This window comes from Chanodichthys erythropterus, chromosome 23, assembly GCF_024489055.1.
Source record: "Chanodichthys erythropterus isolate Z2021 chromosome 23, ASM2448905v1, whole genome shotgun sequence".
Classification (NCBI taxonomy): Eukaryota; Metazoa; Chordata; class Actinopteri; order Cypriniformes; family Xenocyprididae; genus Chanodichthys; species Chanodichthys erythropterus.
In genome coordinates this window covers 18636791-18654286 of record NC_090243.1, presented here as the reverse complement: position 1 = coordinate 18654286, position 17496 = coordinate 18636791, and the positions used below count along the sequence as shown (strand labels likewise).

At 40.4% G+C, this 17496-nt stretch overlaps 4 gene segments (V, D, J or C); all 4 read right to left on the bottom strand.

The window, feature by feature from the left end:
* Positions 1–1050: 1050 nt before the first annotated feature.
* On the bottom strand, positions 1051–4334 carry LOC137014355 (Ig kappa chain V region 3547-like). The segment is given in 2 exon segments: positions 1051–3733; positions 3823–4334. Coding segments are annotated over 2 exon segments (384 nt in total).
* Positions 4335–11643: 7309 nt separating this feature from the next.
* LOC137013702 (immunoglobulin kappa variable 1-39-like) lies at positions 11644–12102 on the bottom strand. The segment is given in 2 exon segments: positions 11644–11945; positions 12054–12102. Coding segments are annotated over 2 exon segments (351 nt in total).
* LOC137014354 (immunoglobulin kappa variable 4-1-like) lies at positions 12000–13880 on the bottom strand. The segment is given in 2 exon segments: positions 12000–13708; positions 13798–13880. Coding segments are annotated over 2 exon segments (384 nt in total).
* A 2690-nt stretch (positions 13881–16570) lies between these two features.
* LOC137014379 (Ig kappa chain V region 3547-like) lies at positions 16571–17496 on the bottom strand. The segment is given in 2 exon segments: positions 16571–16985; positions 17094–17496. Coding segments are annotated over 2 exon segments (423 nt in total).

Below are 17496 nucleotides of genomic sequence, written 5' to 3'. Positions count from 1 at the left end.
CCTTTGAACCACCGGAGGAGGTGTCTATAAAGTTTCTGACTTTAAAGACTGTATTTTTACTTGCTATTACTTCTCTAAGAAGAATTGGAGATCTTCAGGCCCTTTCAGTGGCCCCCTCGTATCTGGAGTTCGCTCCAGGAATGGTGAGAGCATTTCTTCATGCTAGACCTGGCTATGTGCCGAAGGTCCCCACCAATGTCCTGGGTCCTATTGTGCTTCAAGCCTTCCATCCTCCTCCATTTACATCCTCGGATCAGGAAAAACTGAATCCGCTCTGCCCATTGAGGGCTTTGGATGCATATGTCCACAGAGCTGCCCTGTGGTGCAAAACAGAGCAACTGTTTGTCTGTTATGGTTCCCCTAGTAAAGGCGGACCGGCATCCAAGCAGAGGATGAGTAAGTGGGTGGTCGAGGCCATCTCACTTGCATATAAAGCGGCCGGACAGCCTTCTCCATTTAACGTCTGTGCTCATTCCACAAGGGGTATGGCGGCATCAAGAGCTCTGATGTCTGGCGTCTCTATGAGTGACGTTTGTGATGCAGCTGGATGGTCAAGCCAGCATACTTTTATCAGATATTATAACCTTGATGTGGGCTCCACTCCGGGCTCCTCCGTACTTTCGAGCTAACATGAACAAGCATTTGAAGTGCGGCACAGTTGGGATTGCGTTCCCAATGCATTTCACGCAGCGTCGATAGTTCCCACGAAAGGGAATGTCTCGGGTTACAGATGTAACCCTGGTTCCCTGAGTAAGGGAACGAGACGCTGCGTCTCTTGCCGTACCCCTGCATGCTTGCGAGTGCTTGCTTCAGATTTTCCACAGAAGCTGGTATTCTCTGCATCCGGGCATGCTTTATAGTTTCCTGGTCTGTGACGTCACCCGTCTCTGACGTCTCGTTACACGATTGGTTGGATACAGGAGTGCTTCAATGACGATATCACGCAGAAGGTTCCCAATGCGTTTCACGCAACGTCTCGTTCCCTTACTCAGGGAACCAGGGTTACATCTGTAACCCGAGACGTTTTGAGCACATGTGTAGTTCCTGTGTTTGTCCTCTGTGTGTCAGTAGTGTGAGAAAGTGTGTGAAAGTGTGTGAGCAGCTGCAGTATCAGTTCAGTCACTGTGACTCTGACTGACTAACGGTTTTTGTACGACTCTTTATCACTGTGTGAACACATATTGACTGTTTGGATAGTGGAAACTCTGACAGTAATAATGTCCAGCATCTTTGAGTCTTGATCTCCCGTCGGATGCAGCGAGAGCCCTCCTGATCAGGTCTTGATCCTGATTGGTCTAGCTCGCTCAGAGCAACAGGCAGTTCAACATCGAGATGTTGTTCTGTCTCACATGAAAAGGCTTGGGCTGAGGCTCAATGCCAAGAAGAGTGTGCTGACTCCGGCTCAGACCACCAATTATCTAGGTGTTATGTGGGATTCCACAATAATGCGGGCACGTCTGACTCCTGCCCGTGTGAGCTCTGTTCTGTCAGCCGTAAAAGGGGTGAGGTTAGGCCAGTCACTCACTGTGAAACAGTTTCAGAAACTGTTGGGTCTAATGGCAGCCGCGTCCAACATAATTCCTTTTGGCCTCTTGCACATGAGACCCCTACAGTGGTGGCTCAGGACCAGGGGGTTTTCCCCGAGGGGAAATCCTTTCCGTATGATCAAAGTCACACGACGATGCCTTCGTGCTCTAACAGTCTGGAAAGACCCCTGGTTCCTGTCCCAGGGACCTGTGTTGGGGGCCTCTGGTCGACACGCAATGCTTACGACAGACGCTTCCCTCACGGGCTGGGGAGCAATCATGAGTGGTCGCTCAGCTCAAGGTCTTTGGGAGGACCATCAACTCTCTTGGCACATAAATCGGCGGTGTTTTTAGCACTAAAACACTTTCTCCCGGACCTAAGAGACCACCATGTGCTGGTCCGCACAGACAACATGTCAGTGGTCTCCTATATAAACCATCAGGGGGGTCTACGGTCTCGCCAACTAAATTACTTGGCCCGTCGGATCCTCCTGTGGTCTCAGGGGAAGCTGCACTCCCCGGGAGTATCAGTATCAGTTCAGTCACTGTGACTCTGACTGACTAACGGTTTTTGTACGACTCTTTATCACTGTGTGAACACATATTGACTGTTTGGATAGTGGAAACTCTGACAGTAATAATGTCCAGCATCTTTGAGTCTTGATCTCCCGTCGGATGCAGCGAGAGCCCTCCTGATCAGTTTCCATCTTTTCTCCTTCTTTGTCCGGCGAGGCTTACCCGTCCGATGCCACGAGTATTGATCTCCTGGCAGATGCAGCGAGAGCCCTCCCGGTCAGTTTCCATCTTTTTAACTTTTTCCGTCCAGTGAGGCTTACCCGTCCGACAGAGTGAGTCTTGATCTCCCGTCGGATGCAGTGAGAGCCCTCCCTGTCAGCTTCCATCTTGCTATCCTTCTCTGTCCGGCGAGGCTTACCCGTCTGATGCCACAAGCATTGCTTTCCTGGAGCCTTGGTCTCCCGTTGGATGCCGCGAGAGCCTCCCAGTCAGTGCTTCTTTCCTCGTCCGGCGAGGCTTACCCGTCCGAGGCCTTGAGCATTGGTCTCCTGGAGCCTTGGTCTCCCGTTGGATGCCGCGAGAGCCTCCCGGTCGTTCTTCTGTGCTTTACTTTCTGCCGTCTACCAGCGAGGCTTACCCATCTGATGTCATGAGCCTTGGTCTCCCATCTGATGCTGTGAGAGCCTCCTGGTCCATGCTTCTTTCCTTGTCCGGTGAGGCATACCCGTCCGAGGCCTTGAGCATTGGTCTCCTGGAGCCTTGGTCTCCCGTCGGACGCCGCGAGAGTCGCCCGGTCGAGCCTCTGCTCTTTACTTTACCCCTGTGTGCTAGTGAGGTTTACCCATCCGATGCCATGAGCATTAGTCTCCTGGAGCCTTGGTCTCCCATCGGATGCTGCGAGAGCTCTCCTGGCCAGGCAATTTCTTTCATCCCGCCATCAGCCAATGGAACCCACTCACCTGTTGCCGGGGGCCGCTCCCGGTAGAAGCTGAGTGGGCCCCTTTTGGCTGGTCATTCTTAAACCACGTTGCCCCTTGTCTTTCGGTTGGTAGGGCTCACCCGTTTGACACTGAGCACTGGTCTCCTGTCGGACATAACCAGGGCCCGTCTACCTGGCGATGCACGATCCCGTCAGAGGCAGCACGGACTCTGACAGATTTTGTCTAGTTGTTTCTCTCAACTAATGCTTTGATTTCTGACCTCAATATAAAAGATATTAATATATAAAGGAGATTAATTTAGATGGTTTTATTTCAGATGATTGTGTGACGATGTTGTTTCAGATCCTCCTTTGAGCTGCAGTATCAGTTCAGTCACTGTGACTCTGACTGACGGAGGTTTTTGTACGACTCTTTATCACTGTGTGAACACATCTTTACTGTTGATGTAGTGCCAACTCTTACAGTAATAATGTCCAGCATCTTCAGTCTGGACTCCACTGATGGTCAGAGTGAAATCACTGTTAGATCCACTGCCACTGAATCTAGATGGAGTTCCTGACTGGAGGGTGCTTATTCCATAAATCAGGAGTTTAGGAGCTTCTCCAGATTTCTGTAAGTACCAGGCTAATCGATCATCCCCACTCCATCTGTGTACATCTCTGCTGGTTTTACAGTTGATGTTCACAGTTTGTCCTGGTTGAGCTGCTGTCATTGAGGGACTCTGAGTGACGGTGATCTGTCCTCTACACTCTGAAACACACAACAAGAAGAAAATCAACTCAAAACTTTGACAATATACTTGAAGAAATGAATTGATCTCAAACTTGTGCTCCACAAACCTTGAGCAAATGCTGTGAGAGTCCAGATGAAGATGATGATGAAGGTCATGTTGATGAAGATTGTTGTGTGTGTCAGTGATGAAGTGTTAAACTCACAGCACTATAAACACTCTCAGAGCACTGAAGCATCTGATCAATATGCAAACACACTCCAGATCATTTACCTGAAGACAGCAGAAACACTGTTTTGTCATTTAGTATCTTTGCTAATAAATTTCTATTGATCATTTTCAGAAACAGACACTCCTGATTTACTTCATGTTATTTTGGGTGGATCTTCTCCCTCTAAACACTGTTTTAATGATCAGTTTCATTCAGACTTTGATGCTGAGAGCATTTAATACCTGTGCTGCAGATTTGATATCATCATGATACTGTAGAACAGGACAAAGGTCATCCAATAGAGAATGACCATCTAAATCTGGCTGAAGATTTCATTATAAAGCAGGTCAATTGAATTAGTGGAGTTTAAATCACTTGTGTTTGTAAATGTGATCAATGTAGTTTATGACTGATTATAAAATTTCATCCTTCATGCAATAACAAGTATTTCCTTTAAAGGTGAATATTTAGTGTGTGTTTTCAGCTCAATCATGTTGATGTTGAGAAGAGCTGCTGTTGAGTCTCATATCAGTGTGTGTGAGTGTCGTTCGTCTCTTTCTCTGCTGGAGTTTGTGTTCATTTGAGTGTGACGGAGGTTTTTGTACGACGCTTTCACTAGAATGAAGCACTGTGGTACACTTTCGGTGGAGGAACTGAACTGGTGATCAGAAGTAAGTCTTTATTCAATGATCTTATTAATTTATTTTTAATTTTTTGATTGTTTCAGCAAACATTTGTTAACAAGATTATTCATTTCTTAGAAAAAATGGGTTTTTAAAAATTTTCTTTAATTGCAATAGTTAATAATTTACATCATGTAAATTATTTTACATGAACAATTTAACATTATTGGTGACATTCGATTGTATTTTAATGTGTGGATGGCGGTATTTTATGATATATTCAATTATTTCTTGATATATATATAATTCTGTCTGTAATTAATGGTAAATGTAACTATTATGTTTTTTTAAAGTCATGACACCAAAGTTTAATAATACAGACAACATAAATCTAATTGTGTAAGCGTTATCATCAGACAAAGACAAATTTAATTATTGAACATTTTAAAAATTAATTTAAACTATTAAGTTTAATGATGATTATGATTGTGTCTTAACAGAAGAATTTTTTGAAAATGTATAATTGAAACTGCTGAAAATTACTATTATGTCAAAAAAGAAGAATAGTTTTAAAAATACAATTAATGCTGAAATTATTATTTAAATTAATTTTTTAAATCTTGTGAAGAAATCACAGTATATTGATCAATTTTCATGTGGATGTTTTTAAAAATTAGATTGAGATTCAAATGTTTTGTAACTTAATTCTGAAAAAAAAAATCAAACAAGTATATTTTTCATTATTTATTTAAATTTTAATATTCCTATTGTCTTTAAATGTCATTGTTTTACATAATTTACATAATAATTTAAGTTTGTATTATTGCTAAAATTTCATTCATTTCATGTATTGACTGCAGTACTTTAACCTCTATTCAATTATTTCTTGATATATATAACTGTCTATAATTCTTGATACAATTAACAATTAAGGGTTTTTTATATGCATGAAAAAAGCTTTATAATACAGACAAATATAACTTTGTTGGGTTCATCAGACAAAAAGAAACTAAGTTGAAGAGCATTTTGAAAATTAATATAAATTTTTAAATATAAAATTTGAATCTGATGATTATGATTATGAGTGTCTGAATAGCAGAATATTTTTAAAATACAATTAATATTGAAATGATCATTTGAATTTGTTTTCTAGATCTTATAATGAAATCTTAAAATAATCATCAATTTACTTCGACAAAGTTTTTCAAAATCATTCTGGGATTATTTTTAACTTAAAATTTAACTTATATTTGAAGTCAAATCATAATTTCTACAGTTGTTCATGTGTGTTTGTGTGTGTGTTTGTGTGTGTTTGTGCAGCTGGTCCCGCAGTGAAGCCCTCCGTGTCTCTGCTGCCGCCCTCTTCTCTGCAGATCTCTGGAGACTCAGCCGCACTGCTCTGCCTGCTCAGCTCTTACTCTCCACAGGGGGCGACGGTGAGCTGGACGCTGGACGGGTCAGAGGTCACCGAGGGGGTTCAGACCAGCGCGGAGAGCGAGCGGGACGGACGCTACAGCCGCAGCAGCGTCCTGAGCCTCAGCAAAGCACGCTGGGAAGGCGCGGATCGCTTCGTCTGCAGAGTAAGACATGACGGAGCTGATCACGAGGCCTCGTTCCTCAAGAGCTCCCAGTGCTGATGTTTCTCCGGTCCAGACGAGCCGTATCTGAGCGTCCGGCAGGATTCGCAGCAGTCACGTGATTTACAGCTCAATACTGAAGCAGTCTTTCAATGTGCTGCCATTGCTGTTCATTCAATAAAGCTTCTGAACGCGTTACATTTGTGTCCGACTGCATCATTGATCAGTGTGTCGTTCATTCAAAGTCCTGCACTAAAGTTTCAGCTGCTTTTGATTTATTGTAACAGTTGAGAACAGCTGCATTTAGCAGGAAATGTCAAATGAAGCTCTTGGGGTTTGAACATGGTCACTGGAGACGGAGCTGCTCTATTCTGAGAGGATCACAATCACTAAACCTGCCAATGCAAATGTGATTTTCACCTCAAACTCACAGTTTCACTCTTTGATTGGTTCAACGCTCTCAGCTGGAACACTTTCACTTCTGCTCATGAGAAATGAGTTATGAGTAATACATTTAGAAACAGCTTTAGATGAAGGAGCTGCTTGAAAAACATCTGCATGTTACTGATACACCATGACTTTAGTGTAGTTTAATGTACAAAAACAAAACAACATATGAATCTACATATCAATTTACACACTCTGTTTTCTCTGAATCTGAGCATATTTGAGTCAAACCCGTCTGTCACAGGACAGATCACAGTCTTATAGAGCTGATTTCAGTCATAAGTCAGTTTTGAGCACATGTGTAGTTCCTGTGTTTGTCCTCTGTGTGTCAGTAGTGTGTGAAAGTGTGTGAGCAGCTGCAGTATCAGTTCAGTCACTGTGACTGTGAGGGTGCTTGTATAATAAATCAGGAGTTTAGGAGCTTCTCCGGGTTTCTGTAAGTACCAGCTCAGAGCGGGTTTTCCATCACCATAACAGCAGTCTGGATTACTGCTAGTTTTACAGGTCACAGTGACTGATTGTCCAGTTTGAGAGAGCAGCTCTGAGGGAGTTTGAGTCACTGTCACCTGACCAACAGATTCTGACAAGAGAGAAAGATTAGAAATCACAAACACTTTTACAACCATATATCTTCACAACACATAAAATAACAAGTAAATAATGTCTGTAATCTTTACTGACACAAACCTCGACATAATACTGCCAGCGTCCAGATCAATATGGTGCTGAAAGTCATTTTTGTTGGTTGTAGGTTCAGTTCTAGTGAAAAACAGTTGTTGATCATGTTTGATGTTTGACAGAGTTATAAACACATGCAGAGCACTGAAGCGTGTGTCGCTCATGTAAAACACTCTCTCTATGCAAACGCTTCAGGAGATTGTGAGCAAGTTTAAGCTGGTTTAATAATATTTAACTGAAATATTTGCAAAAAAAACACAGTGTGACTCATAATAGTTCCTGAATGAAATACTGTTTTGAATGAATCATTTGAGTGAATGAATCAGTTATTCACTCATGAAGATTGTTCCTTGTTCCCAAAGACATAATGGGTGCTTCTCAATACTAAAAATTGATGCTTCCTCATTTCCTCACTCCTCCATCCTCCAGCCCGTGACCCAGAAACCGATCGAACACCTCAAGGAGGCGAGGAATAAGGAGCGAGGAACCTTCCTGAGGAGTCATGAGTGAAGATACACAGGTGTATCCTTCCCTCGCATCCTGAGGGGGTGGAGCTAAGACGCGAGGAAAAGAAGTGAGAGAAGGAAATGAGGATGCAAAAATAATAAATGAGAAGAACCCTATGGCTGTGTCCCAATTCAGAGGCTGAATCCTTCAAAGGCCACATTCAGAGGTCAGTTGCGTCTCTGCTGTGCGACGAAGGCTCCTTCAAATGCGTCCTTCATTTCCTGTGAAATGAAATATACAAAGATGCTCTGCGTCTGAAATCGAATACTTCCCTATATAGTAGGTGAAAAACAGTACACCAACATGTTATGTCCGAATACATAGTATTTGAAAAACTCTAGGCGAAAAGTCCCTGGATGACCTACTACTTCCAGCGAGATTCTGCGGTGTGCATTCGATGGACACTTTACTATCCCATGAGGCCACGGGAGAGGATTTATGAATGGAGGTGAAGTGACGCAACTGACGCTGGTAGGTCACATGATAATGACAACATGGCGAATGTAGTACTTCTGGATTAAATTAATACTACACATATAAAACATACTTTTTTAATGATCGCAAAATAAGTTTAAATTCAAATGTAGTGTAAGGCCCGCCCAATCGGCCTGATGGCGGTTTTCCACCGGGCGGGGAAGGTTTCTTGCGCTTTCGGTCTTTTCAGTGTGGCAAAGTAGTTTAATTCCAAGTAAACTTTTATCTGACTCCATGTTATTATGACCTCGAATTTAGTTTAGAATGTCAATTGATTATTGGTCATTTGTATAACAATTTAGCTATACATTTGATTACTCTATTTAACTCTTTACTCTTTTTTTGTACTCGTTCATTCGGATTCCTATAACGCTTTGAGTCTCGCACACGATCTCATACGCACAATCTCGTCAGTCTTGGTCATTAGACAGAGTCGATGACTAATATTCTAGAGGCCGTACCCAATTTGCTCATTCTAGAATACGTTTATTTAGTCCCCATAGATCTGAACACACCGAATTAAGGTAAGATTACTTTTAACTAGGGGCCGTGACCATTACCATAAAATCAGGCTGACCAATTTAGCTTCCTCTAGTGGTAACTTTACATAATCACGCAGTGGTTTACCCACAGACACTTAGTTTGAGGCCCACCCTGTTTAGATTGATCTAGCAACACTCTGTTGCTCTAAAAGGAAAAAACCCATTATTAGCCTACACAGTCTAAGTAAACTTAACTAATGCCAATGTGTTAGTCTGAGCTCTAAAACATCAGCTGGTGTGCCCCACTGCTCCACCTAAACTGTACTTTAGTCCGTTACTAACCTGAGCGTAGATTTGTGGGGTTATGGATTTATAATCTACTAGAGTCAATAATTTCAGAGTAAGTCAGAATAAAGTCAAATGTGACAATTTATTAGTCAGGTAAATGTATCATGCCAATTACATAATCATCTCAAAGATGATCAATACAAACATCAAATGCTCAGAAACAGAGTAAAAGATGAATACCTGACATTAGAAAAATGAACATTGCAATGTGGGCTCATCTGCACAGGATCGAGCCCTGACCCTCCTGCAACATCTCTTTAAATACCCAGACCAAGACAGAAACTTCTTTCAAATGGAAACATGACTTCACAATGGTAATTTGCATTAATCAGGGTCCCAGACTGAGTAGTTTACACCTTTTAGGGACAGAAGTCCATTTGCATGAAAGACCCGGTGAAGGTGGACACACCCATTACAGAGAGCAAAATATCTCTAAAATCTTTAAACCTTTATTACCTTCTGGTTTACTTCTATGGGAATGAGACCCTTGTACCAGTCGCACTGAGACATTTCAAATGATACCAAACATGTATAGTATTGTGTGATAACTGTTCACATTGAACCATATAGATTTTGGGTGAATTTCAGCTCATCTCCGTATGTAGAGAGAAGAGATGGGGAAGGGGGGTGAAGGAAGGGAAATGTAGATTAAGGCATTGCTGAGGTGTGATCGACTCAGTGTGATTGCGTCTCGAATGGGGATGCTAATTTTGCAAGAGAGAGTTCAAATGTTAATTTCCTTTGTTTTCTCAAAGAGTAGCCCTTTCTTGGTCCAGGCACTCTGGCATCAGTCTTACAGGAGCAGGAAAACACCTGCAGATACATGATGAAAAAACAAGAACATGTGGCCAAATTATGAACCTCATAGATAAAAGAATATATAAATGTATTTTTTTTGAGGTGCACATGCATGACAAACACATTTATAGTTATTTTGAGTGTTTCTCCCAGCCAGTACAGATATGTGGGGCTCAGATGGGTGTCACCTGGGCTGCCTAACTGGGGCCCAGCCGATTTTGTCCACAGTTTCCATGGAGGCCCCGGTTAGTCCAGATGAACTGAACACTGCTCAGTGTGCACACTACAGGCTGTTAAATGTAACACAGAAACATGCTGGAGTTAATGAGATAATTAGGTGATAATGAGCAGAATCACTGAAGGACAGAGAAACAACAAGAACTACGACTTCAGCCACAGCCTTCGATGAAATCAACTGAAGATAAAAGACATTAAATCACTGAAGATCTGATTAAACATCTCCACAAACAGCATTACCAGCTTTACTTATTACTAACCAGACTGACTTTATTTCTGACACACACCTACAAAAGTTGTTATTGAGGTTTCCAGAGGCCCAGACAAAATCGGCTGGGCCCCAGTTAGGCAGCCCAGGTAACACCCATCTGGGCCCCACCATGCTGTGTTGGCAGGGCTGGTGTCACAGGATCATCAAACTTTGAGACAGTTGAGTTTGACTAACAGAGAGACGAGGTTTGTTCATATTCATTAGTTTACATCTGAAACATAAATTCAGTTAAAAGTGTAAATTACAATTATTATCTTGCTCAGATAAGAAAACTTGGTGTCAGTAAGTTAAATAAAACACAAAATACATGATTAAATAAATACATGTGTAATTAAGTCCATAAATAATGCATTTATATTTTTAATTTATAGAGTTATGCATACATAATTGCATAAATATGAATGCATGCATACATAAACAAATAAAGTAATTGTTCCAGAGGCTTAGATATATATCCTTCTTATTTTTCAGTGCAGATATAGACTGTTTTCTGTGAATGTACAAGATTTCAGATTCGTTAGTGAAATAACGAGAAGAATAATAAAGTGCAGTAAACAGTGAAACTATTCACACTACAGACCAGTGTGTTTATAATGAAGACAATACATTAAAATAATATGTCAGTTTGCAATATCAAGCAGCACAATGAGCTGTTTTATACATCTAAACATAAGTGTAAGCGGATCATACCGGAAGACACACACTGAATTTAAAAATGATGTTAAACATAAGGTGGTGTCATAGAGGCCCATTCGACCGCTCCGGACACATCGACACAACGGTCAACATGACGCTGTTCATCACTCACACTTACAAATCAATGACTTTCATCAAAAATATCACAGCATTGTGCAGCATATAAACCACTGAGCTTTAAACTCCAGACGGACACAGGAAAACCTTTCAGAGGTGAGGATGTGCTGGTTTGTGTTTTTGTATAACTCAATATGTAAAATCACATTAATGATCAACTAAATGCTGTGAAAATAGCAGCTAATGTCTATTGCATATATAGATATTCATATTTGAATGAGGTTATGAAGGGAATGAGGCAGTAGAGGGCGATACTGATTATTCCTTAAATATCTGCCACACATCTTCCTCTTGGAGCTCGTGGACATGCTGGAAATCACTAGAATGAGAGTTGAGGTCTGGACTGTGTTCTGATAGAGGACTGTGTGTGTTCATCAAGTGGAAGTTGATTTGATTGTTTTGCTGCTTGAGGTTTTTTGACTCTTTATCACTGTGTGAACACCCTGTTACTGTTGATATAGTGTTCAGTAATAATGTCCAGCATCTTCAGTCTGGACTCCACTGATGGTCAGAGTGAAATCACTGTTAGATCCACTGCCACTGAATCTAGATGGAGTTCCTGACTGGAGACGGTTTGTTGCATAAATCAGGCGTTTAGGAGCTTCTCCAGGTTTCTGTAAGTACCAGCTAAGACACTGTCCATTACACCAGGATTCTGGATCACTGCTAGTTTTACAGGTCACAGTGACTGATTGTCCAGTTTGAGAGAGCAGCTCTGAGGGAGTTTGAGTCACTGTCACCTGACCAACAGATTCTGATTCAGATTCTGACAAGAGAGAAAGATTAGAAATCACAAACACTTTTACAGCCATATATCTTCACAACACATAAAAATAACAAGTAAATAATGTCTGTAATCTTTACTGACACAAACCTCGACATAATACTGCCAGCGTCCAGATCAATATGGTGCTGAAAGTCATTTTTGTTGGTTGTAGGTTCAGTTCTAGTGAAAAACAGTTGTTGATCATGTTTGATGTTTGACAGAGTTATAAACACATGCAGAGCACTGAAGCGTGTGTCGCTCATGTAAAACACTCTCTCTATGCAAACGCTTCAGCAGTGACAGGATTAATGTGGTTTCATTGAGATTTCAAGTTCAGAATCCTTTATTGATATAAAGCAACATCACATGAGCAAGATGTTTTTCTAATTATCAGACCAACAGCACGATTGTGAATGTGATATTGCTTTTACTGTAATACAGTTTAATAAACATGAAGCTATTATTGAGTAACTTACATTTTAGTAATTTTAATTTTCACAGTTTCTTTGTCTGTTTTTATTTGGCAAACTGAAATATTTCCAATTGAAGTCACAGTAGAATAAAGTGTCTAAAATGAATCAGTGCTTTGAATGAATCATTTGAGGGAATGATTCAATGGTTCATTCATGAAGACTGTCACTGCAAAGACTTCTTTACTATATTGTAGGCCATGTGAAAAACAGTATGCCAACATAGTATGCCCCAATTCATAGATTTTGAAAAACAGTAGGTGAAAAATATGTGGACATACAATGGACATTTTACTATCCCATGAGGCCACGGCAGAGGACATGAATGGCACTGAAGCCAGAGATTGTATTATTATAGGGAGATACAGTAAGAGGTTCACATGCGGCACTTCTCAGCCTATCGTTCTGCAGCAAGTTGTTCTTTCCTGGATGAATCAGTGTTTTGAACAAATTAGTTCAGGTAAAGATTCATTGACTCACTCAAATCAGTCTCTTGTCTCCATCTACTGGCGTAACGATTTAACTTGCGGAAAGAGTTGCTGTAAAATCCAACAATAATGCTGCAGGTAAACGTGATGATGTCACGAGACTTGAGATCTTGAGTACATCAGGACTTCTCTACTGGATTAAAATGGATATAAAGTTGGAGAATGAGGATGCTGGAGGAATATTCTCATTGGAGTGATGTAAGCAGATGTTAATATATGAAGCTCTTGCGTAATGATTGACAGGTTCAGATGAACATGCTTTCTGTTCATAGCATACAACATTCAGTTTACAGCTACACCTATAAAAGTTTTGTGATCATGTTTTTCTTGGCAGTGATCTACAGAAACCTTTCTTATAGAATCTCTTCATAATTGTGGTATTTTGAGTGTGTGTGAAAGTGTGTGAGCAGCTGCAGTATCAGTTCAGTCACTGTGACTCTGACTGACGGAGGTTTTTGTACGACTCTTTATCACTGTGTGAACACCCAGCTGCCACTGATCCTGTGATAACTCTGACAGTAATAATGTCCAGCATCTTCAGTCTGGACTCCACTGATGGTCAGAGTGAGATCACTGTTAGATCCACTGCCACTGAATCTAGATGGAGTTCCTGACTGGAGGCGATTGGCCCAAAAAATCAGGAGTTTAGGAGCTTCTCCAGGTTTCTGTAAGTACCAGGCTAACAAATCATCAGAACCATCATTGTACACATCTGTGCTGGTTTTACAGTTGATGTTCACAGTTTGTCCTGGTTGAGCTGCTGTCATTGAGGGACTCTGAGTGACGGTGATCTGTCCTCTACACTCTGAAACACACAACAAGAAGAAAATCAACTCAAAACTTTGACAATATACTTGAAGAAATGAATTGATATCAAACTTGTGCTCCACAAACCTTGAGCAAACGCTGTGAGAGTCCAGATGAAGATGATGATGAAAGTCATGTTGATGAAGATTGTTGTGTGTGTCAGTGATGAAGTGTTAAACTCACAGCACTATAAACACTCTCAGAGCACTGAAGCATCTGATCAATATGCAAACACACTCCAGATCATTTACCTGAAGACAGCAGAAACACTGTTTTGTCATTTAGTATCTTTGCTAATAAATTTCTATTGATCATTTTCAGAAACAGACACTCCTGATTGACTTCATGTTATTTTGGGTGGATCTTCTCCCTCTAAACACTGTTTTAATGATCAGTTTCATTCAGACTTTGATGCTGAGAGCATTTAATACCTGTGCTGCAGATTTGATATCATCATGATACTGTAGAACAGGTCAAAGGTCATCCAATAGAGAATGACCATCTAAATCTGGCTAAAGATTTAATCATAAAGCCATTAATTAGATTAGGCAGAATTTAAATCACACATGTGTTTGTAAATGTGATGAATGTAGTTTTTGACTGATTATAAAATTTCCTCCTTCATGCAATAACAAGTATTTCTTTTAAAGATGAATATTTAGTGTGTGTTTTCAGCTCAATCATGTTGATGTTGAGAAGAGCTGCTGTTGAGTCTCATATCAGTGTGTGTGAGTGTCGTTCGTCTCTTTCTCTGCTGGAGTTTGTGTTCATTTGAGTGTGACGGAGGTTTTTGTACGACGCTTTCACTAGAATGAAGCACTGTGGTGCACTTTCGGTGGAGGAACTAAACTGAGCATCAGTAAGTCTCTAAAATTCTCTAAAAATCTTTATATTTAATTGTTTTGTTTTTAGATTATTCAAACAAGCATTTTGCAAAAAGGTTTTAAAAATTAGGCCTATAAAATAGTTTGAAAAATAATTAACTACAAAATTTCATGGTGAAGTTATTTGTTTCATAGTTTCTTTAAATTTGTCTGCTGTTTCACAATTACATGTTTATATTCAGTGATATTTCATGATATTTATTTTATTTTTCATTGCAAGGCATATTTTATGTTGCTTTTAAATATTTATTTCTTTTTACAAGAGTAATTTCAGATATTATAATAACTAACATTCTTTTTTTTAATATATTGTTTGCAATATTTTTTAACATTTTCAATTATTTAATAAAATACATAATTGTGTCCATAATTCTGGGTAAATTTAATAATTTAGAAATTTTGTAATGCATGAAACAAAAGTTTGATGATACGGACAAAATAATTATAATTTTGTAGGCGTCATCATCAGACAGAGAGAAAGATTTGAAAAATTCATAATTTTATCTTACATTTGCTGATAATTATGATTGTGTCTTAAGTTAATAATGAAATGATCATTTAAATTTGTTTTCTACATATAAATCATCAGTTTGTGGACAATGTTTTTAAAATCAGTTTGAGATTAAACTGAACCTTATTCAGAAAAGATGAAATGACTGTAATATTTGCTGTATATCATGTCTGCTTCAGAGAACTGATTCATATTTATTCATATATCTTATACTTCATATATTTAGTAGCAGTGAATATTTTATTTGAACTGAGAATATTGAAATGTAAATGCAGGATCATTACTATGTGGTTTATGAAAGAAAGCAGTGATGTGGAATTTCTGTAAAGATGAAATGATTGTGATTTTTCCTCCATTACTGTGTGTGACATCTGACTAATTGATGATCTAAAGACGTTGGTGTTGTTTGTGTGTGTTTGTGCAGCTGGTCCCGCAGTGAAGCCCTCCGTGTCTCTGCTGCCGCCCTCTTCTCTGCAGATCTCTGGAGACTCAGCCGCACTGCTCTGCCTGCTCAGCCCTTACTCTCCACAGGGGGCGACGGTGAGCTGGACGCTGGACGGGTCAGAGGTCAGCGAGGGGGTTCAGACCAGCGCAGAGAGCGAGCGGGACGGACGCTACAGCCGCAGCAGTGTCCTGAGCCTCAGCAAAGCACGCTGGGAAGGCGCGGATCGCTTCGTCTGCAGAGTAAGACATGACGGAGCTGATCACGAGGCCTCGTTCCTCAAGAGCTCCCAGTGCTGATGTTTCTCTGGTCCAGACGAGCCGTATCTGAGCGTCTGGCAGGATTCACAGCAGTCACGTGATTTACAGCTCAATACTGAAGCAGTCTTTCAATGTGCTGCCATTGCTGTTCATTCAATAAAGCTTCTGAACGCGTTACATTTGTGTCCGACTGCATCATTGATCAGTGTGTCGTTCATTCAAAGTCCTGCACTAAAGTTTCAGCTGCTTTTGATTGATTGTAATAGTTGAGAACAGCTGCATTTAGCAGGAAATGTCAAATGAAGCTCTTGGGGTTTGAACATGGTCACTGGAGACGGAGCTGCTCTATTCTGAGAGGATCACAATCACTAAACCTGCCAATGCAAATGTGATTTTCACCTCAAACTCACAGTTTCACTCTTTGATTGGTTCAACGCTCTCAACTGGAACACTTTCACTTCTGCTCATGAGAAATGAGTTATGAGTAATACATTTAGAAACAGCTTTAGATGAAGGAGCTGCTTGAAAAACATCTGCATGTTACTGATACACCATGACTTTAGTGTAGTTTAATGTACAAAAACAAAACAACATATGAATCTACATATTAATTTACACACTCTGTTTTCTCTGATTCTGAGCATATTTGAGTCAAACCCGTCTGTCACAGGACAGATCACAGTCTAATAGAGCTGATTTCAGTCATAAGTCAGTTTTGAGCACATGTGTAGTTCCTGTGTTTGTCCTCTGTGTGTCAATAGTGTGTGATAGTGTGTGAAAGTGTGTGAGCAGCTGCAGTATCAGTTCAGTCACTGTGACTCTGACTGACGGAGGTTTTTGTACGACTCTTTATCACTGTGTGAACACATTTTTACTGTTGATGTAATGTCTACTCTGACAGTAATAATGTCCAGCATCTTCAGTCTGGACTCCACTGATGGTCAGAGTGAAATCACTGTTAGATCCACTGCCACTGAATCTAGATGGAGTTCCTGACTGGAGGGTGCTTGTTGCATAAATCAAGAGTTTAGGAGCTTCTCCAGGTTTCTGTAAGTACCAGGCTAAAGCATAACAGCACTCTGGATCACTGCTAGTTTTACAGGTCACAGTGACTGATTGTCCAGTTTGAGAGAGCAGCTCTGAGGGAGTTTGAGTCACTGTCACCTGACCAACAGATTCTGACAAGAGAGAAAGATTAGAAATCACAAACACTTTTACAACCATATATCTTCACAACACATAAAAATAAGAAGTAAATAATGTCTGTAATCTTGACTGACACAAACCTCGACATAATACTGCCAGCGTCCAGATCAATATGGTGCTGAAAGTCATTTTTGTTGGTTGTAGGTTCAGTTCTAGTGAAAAACAGTTGTTGATCATGTTTGATGTTTGACAGAGTTATAAACACATGCAGAGCACTGAAGCGTGTGTCGCTCATGTAAAACACTCTCTCTATGCAAATGCTTCAGCAGTGACAGGTTCAAGATGGTTTAATATTCGGTTTCATTCAGACTTCAGAAACATGTTAATAATCCAGAGCCCCTTTTTTTTCAGAAAATCTGCACAACTTTAATTGTGAATTTGCTGCTGTACAACAGTTCAATAAACAAGAAGCTTAAAATTTAGACACAATATTAACAGTTACTTGGTCTGTTTTTGTACGGCCAACTGAAATATTTGCAAAAA